The sequence below is a fragment of the Bombus impatiens genome, unplaced genomic scaffold (genome assembly GCF_000188095.3).
Source record: "Bombus impatiens unplaced genomic scaffold, BIMP_2.2 scf_0434, whole genome shotgun sequence".
Classification (NCBI taxonomy): Eukaryota; Metazoa; Arthropoda; class Insecta; order Hymenoptera; family Apidae; genus Bombus; species Bombus impatiens.
In genome coordinates this window covers 245,163-253,226 of record NT_176853.1, presented here as the reverse complement: position 1 = coordinate 253,226, position 8,064 = coordinate 245,163, and the positions used below count along the sequence as shown (strand labels likewise).

At 41.6% G+C, this 8,064-nt stretch overlaps 1 protein-coding gene across 8 annotated transcripts in view; it reads left to right on the top strand.

Moving 5' to 3' along the window:
* The window catches only part of LOC100746344 (nuclear factor 1 X-type), a 69,504-nt gene that overhangs the window by 56,747 nt on the left and 4,693 nt on the right, over window positions 1–8,064 (top strand). For 6 of the 8 annotated variants that reach the window (XM_033321362.1, XM_033321361.1, XM_033321364.1 and 3 more), the window contains 2 exons: window positions 7,060–7,247; window positions 7,889–8,052. In XM_033321362.1, coding sequence (XP_033177253.1) covers window positions 7,060–7,247; window positions 7,889–8,052 — 352 coding nt within the window. The remainder of the gene's footprint in view (window positions 1–7,059; window positions 7,248–7,888; window positions 8,053–8,064) is intronic. The other 2 variants (XM_033321360.1, XM_033321359.1) reach the window with 2 other exon arrangements.

The following is an 8,064-nucleotide window of genomic DNA, read 5'->3' as shown; positions in this document are numbered from 1 at the left end:
TGGCTCGTTACCCGCCACACACGCATCCACCGAAGGAACTTCCGGTTCTCTCGATGCCGCGTGTCCGTGTACGCGTATATGTACGCACATGCATCACGATGTCGTATATATACGCTCGAATATTTTTCTATATTGCTGTCACGTTTGTCATTTCTCCTTTCCAGTGGTTGTTTCTTTTTACACTCTACTGTCGTGTCTCTTCTTTTCCTTTCTCTCTCTTTGATTTCTCTATCTTTATCACGAATATTGTACGTACACGATCGGACACGCGTACACACATATATAGACACATACACACATTCGTACACAGAGACACTCGTAAATACGTTGGAACGTTTTACGAGACCTACTCACGCACTCACACCATCACTTAAGCCCCGTAGATGCTCTGTTATCGTCTATCCTTCTGTTTCTCTTTTGTACATTACGTATCGTCGAACTCCCGCCCGACGATCCGCGTCCTTCGTAAATTGCGATCGATCCTCGCGCGAAAATTCCAAGAGTTTCGTCGGAAAGAAGAGCTCACAGTTTAGAGACTCGATAAACGCATCGCGGATCGGAGATGTCTCGGAAGAGATTTCTTCGAATCGAAGAAAATCGCGTACGAATCTTAAGAGTTTAAAGCGTCAGTTAATTCCAATTGGAGTTTCTCTCAAACATTATGCAAAATCTACGTACCACCGGTGAATTGTTTCAATCGTTAAATGTTGGAAATCTCGCGTTACCGATTCTTCGAACGTTCAATACCTCGTCCTGTTAATCCTTCGAACTTCCTATTTAAAATTTCGAAATCTTCGAATATCGAATATTGAATTTTCGAATCACCGATATTCGATAACTCGCGTCGTAGGTTCTAAAAGATTTCGCTACGACTAAATTCTTAACGTTATCAACGAGCAATCCAACTGAAGAGCTCCTGAATCCCGGTGGCATCGAAATCGGCGAGCTTCCTTCACAAAGTTTCCGGCCGAATATGCATTCGTTCGGCGCGAGGGTAGGGCGCGAATCGTCGACGCAGCTCGAAATTGCACAATCACGTTCCCACCCCCGAACCTACCCTCCATAGCACCACTATATATGTATATCTTTATATATATATTTCTCAGTGTATATTGGTGTCTCTGCAAGCATTACACACACACGCGCGCGCGCATACACACACACACACACATCTACTTTCTCGTCGACCATCCGCTGCACACGGACACATACGTACACACGCTGGATTTCGAGGGTGTCTTCGATGCGGCAGGAGACAAATTTGCCCGGCACACACTTCCTCTGAACCCTCGTCGGCGAGTTATTGCAAATTGAAGATCGGTTGGAACGCCTCGAGTTCTGTTTGGAGGACTGCGACGATTTTAACCACCTATAACGTCAAAGTTCCTTCACTTCTGAGTAAAAAGAGAAATAATTATCGATTGGCGATTTTTGATTAGAACATTTTTAAAAACATAGGCGTACAATTACGTAACTTGAAAATCTCGCGACATTGCATGGAATTAGAAACGATGAATTCTCTCGAAAAAGATTATACAGATCTCTGAGATACTAACAACGAAGAAAAGTGTGAGCGTGGTGGTAAAATTTAACATCCTGCAGTATCGTAGATTTCGGAAAAGAAAGGGACGAAGAGGGCAATTACGCGAAAGGAAAGCTAAAAAGAAGAAATGGAAAGATAAAGGGAGACACGTCGAAGACGAGGAGAAAACGGAGAGAAAAACGCAGGAAGTAATCGTTCCTCGCGGCATGCACCGTCGTCGAGCAAACCTCTCGAATGCCTTCGCTATCGATCTCCTCCACGATGTTCGGTTCTTCTCTGCCTCATACCACCTCTCTTATACGTTATGTTCGCCTTAATTCAATAGAACTATTGCCCAATCGCGCTAAGTGCAGTGTTTAGTTTTTTTCAGCTTCTAACGGGCCATGCTACCTCTTTTCAACAATTTATTATCCTTCTGCTCGATTTACAAATGGTACATTATCCTCTGATTAAAAAAGAAAACGAAGGAAAATTCGAATATCAAAATTAAGCACCGTTCCTTTCGTTGATCGAACGCAGCGTATATTGGATGGAAGAAAATACTGCGAGGCTATATATTAAAACGATCAGCGACATTATGAGTCGTCGAGACATCATAACCGATGTAGCCGCACTTACAGTTGTAAACATCTTAATGTAAAAACATAGTAAATCTCCGAGTGTAAAAGTTATTTGCCAATTAATATACGAAACTTTGTTGGTATATAATTCTGCGAAAATTGTGTGTTTCAAGAATGTGCTTTGCAAATTATATACTATAAACAATTCTTCGAACATTATGCTACAGAGGAAGAAACACCTCCAAATTAACATTTTATAGTCTTGAACGTGATTTCAAACTCCTTGTATCCCCCTATATGGCAATATAATCAAACTTGAACACCTGATAGATTTTAAAAGCTCGCAAAATATATGTATATGTATCTCTTCCATCGATAGTACGCTAAAACGGCACGTCCTTGTTTCGTTTGTCCCATCTTTTTCTTCTATTTCTTCATGTTTTCCTCTTTTTCCTTTGAAATTTCCTTTCTTGTTGTTGTTTTACGAGTTCCCTAGTTCTCGACTCTGTTGTTATGGTAGTTGTTGCACCGTGTTGACTCCATCGTTGGTTATTGGTTGGTTTGATGACCGTCCACATGGAAAATGCTTGTTTCACGCGCAATACGAGCGAGTTTTTTTTACTGCATTCCCTGCATAGAACACCGCGGTATTACGTCGAACAATCGATTGCCGTTCAAGTGTCCACGAGCTTTGTTCTGTACAGTGCGCGAGCCCTGTACGATTTATTGGTCGTTTCCATTACTCGCTTTCCCTGTATTCTTTCTCGCGTGCTTTTTCTATCCCATTTTTCCTCCTCCAAGATGCACGAACATTTAATTTTTCAATTGATAGGTTTCGTTGTAACGAAAGACACGTATGAAACTGACGATTAGAAAGGAATTATAATACGATCCTTTTTTCTTCACATCGAAAGTTTTATGCTTGTTAATCTTCGCGAGACTTTCGAATATCCAACTTTTAAAACTTATGAACGATCTTTCGATAAACATTTCGGAGAATTAGAATGATTTACATTATAAAGATCGACGACTTGGATATTTTTTAATTGCGAAAGCTAGCGTAAAATACTAAAGAATGCCGGATATGACTGAGAAACTAGTCTTTCGACTGCATGACTTGTTAAACCACGATGAAACACTGGCACCTGTCCACTTCGCGATCAGCGAAGTTTCAACCGGGTCCAGACGTTAGCTAGAAATCGTAGATGTCGTGAAAATACTCTGGACTTTGTCGTTAGAAATAGAAAAAAGCTTTCCTCTCTCAAAGAACTCGCCGTCGAGAAAGAATAGTACTCTATGATTATTTAAAAACAAAATAGTAAAAGAAGATTGCAAAGCATTGTCGAGCAAAAGGATTGAAACGATCCCTTTCCACCCTCGTACGACCGAGCGACAGAGGGATGGAGAGGGACGGGAGAGAGAGAGGGAAGAGAAAGGGCGGAAAATGAAGAAAGTGGACTAATTCGAGGGTCGTGTTTGTCCACCACAGGGAGATCCCCGAGAAATCCACCTGACGTCTGATTGCGATATGGTAAACCGCTGCGTCACGAGGAACCGAAAAAGCAAGAATGTTCTATGTTAGCCCATTATGAGAATTGTTATATACATATGTGTGTTAGCATTCGGTGTTGCATCTCACATAACTGTTTAAATATACCTATGTATACAGTAATGAACAAAAGTATCGGTACAAATCAGATTTTCCTACAAAATCCTCTGTACGTACCTATACAATTTCCCAAGGGAATCTAGTGCCAATACATACTTTTATTCGTCACTATATATACAGATACATATATGCGTGCGACAATTATTATAGATAAATACGTATGTATGTGTATTTCTTCGATGATAATCACCAGCCATGCTGATAACTATTACGATTAAAATGGATGTATATATGTATGTGTATTCGTAATAATTGTTGCGCCATTCTATATAGCCGCCTGCAGCTGTGTGCACGATTGTTCGCGCAATGCTGTCGTTGGTAGGCGTGCTGACCGTTTTTTCCTTTTTTCTTTCTTTCGTTCCTTTTGTTTACTCGTTCGGTTCTCTTTCGTTTTGGACGTCGAGGTGGAAGGGCTGCCTGTTTAGTTTAATGATTCAATTTCTGGCCGTTCGCTGCAACACCGTCATTGTTCAAAGAAGAATGGAAAAAGGGGAAGTATCAAAGAAATTGAATCAGCTGAATGTCTGTTGTAGTTTCGATGGCCGCGTGAGAGATAGATTTTTCGATTTCAGTTGTTCATTTCGATTATTTTTACGCGTCGCGTCGTTCGGACGATCGACGAAGCTTGCGCTTTCAGCCATATGGTACAGCCATGGTCGAAAACGATTTAAAGGCGAACGATTTTCTACTTCGAAGGGTCTAGATAAATTCCAAATAGAAAAGAAACGTTGATGTTACGTACAGGGATACGTACGATCGATGCCAGACAAGTGTAGAAGTACTCGTGTCTGACTTAACACGAACCCATTCTACTGCCACTCTAAAGATCGTAATATATTCTCTTTACAATTAAACTTTTCCCATCCTTTGCGCATTCTCGATAGAATCTCTTTTAGAAACTATCGAGCCATTTAAGTTCCGAAAATTGCAGAAATCAATTAAGTTACATTTATATCTCGGCTAACGGTTTACTTCCTCGTTCGAATAAAACATGGAGTAATAAAATATAGAATAATAAAACCACATGGAATCGTTCATACTTTGACAGATAATTTCTAATGATGTTTCTACGATTCGACGATATCATAACGTTAGTTTCATCTAGGAAAAAGATTGTATCGCTTTCGCGCTGTATCGCACCGACGACTAAAACGCAATCCCCACAATGCATCCCCCACGAAACTAACCAAATCGATAATTCTCTAACCAAACTGGTGTTTTTATATGCCTCTATATGGAAATAAGTACACTCTACGATATTCCTGTTCACCTGTGTATGTATAGTAACATATGTGTATAATATCTATATATGTATATTTTTCTAACGCCCCCGTTTGCCTGTCCGTCTGACTGACCTGTCTGTTACCGATCAATCAAACCAGAGTGAAAAGAACAAAAAAAAAAGGAGATAAAAAAGCGAGGATCAATATTTAGCCGATCCAGTCCCTGTCCCCGTGTATTTCGAAGCGTAATTCCAACGTAGTCGTTTAAAAAATCGGTCGAGAAACATCGACTGGAACCAGAATGATTATGAGATCCGGGGCTTGGAAACGGACAGACAGACAGACAGACGGACGGCATTTCTCGCTAACTGCGTAGTACCGGTCTACCTGGTAAGCTAGCTGTCGCTGTCTGACTGTCTGTCTGTTTGTATGTTCGTCTGTGTCTGTCTGTCTGTCTGTCTGCCCACCCTGTTACACCCACCTGTTCACGTATTACTACTTTTAAGGGTACAGCCTCGAGTCAGGAATAAAAGCTCGCGATGGAAAATATGCAAATCTTTCCATGATACGTGATACGATGATAAGATAATACGAACCAGAGAGGGATATAACGACAAAACGTAAGAAGATCCGGACATTCTGGAAAAATGGAATTTGAGAAGATCTTTGACAATTTTGTAAAGTTCTCGAGACTGTACTCACGTTGAACCGTGCACACCATTATATTATCTCTATTTCTCACTCACTGTCACACGGCTAATGCTCTGGGTATGTCGTATGCTGGATGGATTAATTAATTCATTGATTGATTAATTGACTTAATTAATTGACTTGATTGATTGGTTCAATTAATTTCGAATCTTGATTGAGACTTGACTTGTTTATTGCTCTACTTATCTCTCTCTGTCTCTCTCTCTATCTCTCTCTATGTCGTATTCTATATTGTTGTTGCGATGTTGGTGTTGTTGTTTACCATATACATATATATATATACATACATACATGCATATATATCACCGCATATATATGTATATCATTGTATTGATGTTGATGTTGTTGTTACCTTGATGTTTTTTTGATGTGTTGTTTAATCGTTGTTATCTTGCTGTTTGATGTTTGTTGTTGCACTATATATCTATATATATTCTCTACATATACCTATATATTCTCTATATACATACATGTATATAACCGTGTTGATGATATACGCGTGCGCGCGTGCTCGGCGACAAACAAAATTTATCATAGAATTGTAGAAAGATATACGTATATATGAAAAATAAAACCAAAGAATTTGTAAGAGGAACGTGTACGCGCGCGAGCACGCGTACACTGGTATATAAATACATGTACATTTCAGCCAGCCAGCCTCACGCTTGGAGTGCCTTATATATGTGTGCATATATATATGTATATATATGTATATATATATGTATATGTGTATATATATGTATGTATATATATACATATATCGTGTGTGTGTGTGTATATATATATATATTTAACACGATCGTTATAGTTGGTCGACCCCCTACCCTCGGAAGTACCACTAAAACCACCCCCTAACAGACTCGCAGCAGCAATCGTTACCTCTGTTTGCTCCCTCTTCTGCTAAGCTCTCGCGTGGCGGGCTCCAACTTTACTAACATTCTCCGCATTAACAATTACCATTACCAAACCAGAGCGAACAACGTGATTGCCCGGAGACCAGCTTTACCTAATCGCCCAAATTATTCAACGTCTTTCGCTTCTATTAAAGTTCTTTCTCTAAACGGCGATAACAATAACGCGAAAGCTATGTACGAAATAGAGAGAAGCAAGCAAAACGAAGAAGAAGCAGAGGTGAAAGTAAAGAGAAAGTAAAACGCAAATTTCGTCGGAAGATCTTATTAACGAAACAGGAAGAGAGTAATTCGTTCGGTCGAGAATGAAGGAACGAAAAGTGGAAGGGGATGCAGAAACGGAGTCGATTCGAGGAAAGGAACTCGAGTCGAATTTAGGGGGTGGTTTCACCGTGGCCTTGGCCACGCAGTCGGACCATGACAGTGGTGAATTGTGTTTCAGGATTGCACTCCCCGCACGAAGGACTGGCCGGTGGTTCCGGTCAAAGTATGTCCGGGCTTGCCTACTACCAACCGGAGCACCCTGCCTCCACGGGGGTGGTCAAGTATCCCGAGAACGGTCACGACACCCTGTCGGATTTCGTGACGTTCGTCTGCCAGGAGGCCGAGAATACTCAACAACTGCCCCAGGTAGCTTCCGGATCCTTTTTCAACCCGCCACGTTGTCCGTTGTCGTGGACTCGAGCCAGGGAACACCGTTCGTTACCTTCGAGAGGACGAAACGGACAACGGGGCGGTTCTTCTCCGACCTGCGTGAACGTCATCCGTGTTCCAATCGCCCTGGATTTTTCGAATTCAATTTGTTGTTAGATTTATCGGCGGAGTGGATAAAAATTGAAACGGTTAATTGGAGAAACATGGGGATATCGTTTGGTGGAAATTTGGAATGCAATTTCGAATGGAATGTCCGACCCCACGTTTGCGATGCACCATTATTGGCACGAACTTCTCAATATTGTTACGAATCCAAAGAAATAGCTACATGCGTTTTAGGTAAATCGACGAAAGTCACGATATGATCCATCTTAAAATCCACGAATCTCGCAAACGCGGGTTTCAACGCGATTCAAAACCCCTAAACGGTAAATGACTAAATGAACGAATCGGTAGATAAAAATTCAAGAGATCAGTTAAAACGAAAGGACGAATAAGATACAAAAAAAGGCAAAGTTCTTAGTCCGGTAGATCGGGAGTGCGAAGTCACAGAAAACGGGGTGAATGGATCACGCGCGGGTCGACGACGTTGATCGGTGGGTGTGTGGTATTTCCAGGCGCAGCTAGCCGGACCCCGCACTGGCATACAAAAGTTCTCACAGTATTATCCGAGCTCGATGCTTCCGCCACCACCTCCGGCCCCGATGGCGAGGCCTGTCGCCATTATAAGGTCGACGGGCGAGCTGACGGCTACGAACTCGAACTCGCCCCCCACTTCGTCCACCTCGCCCAC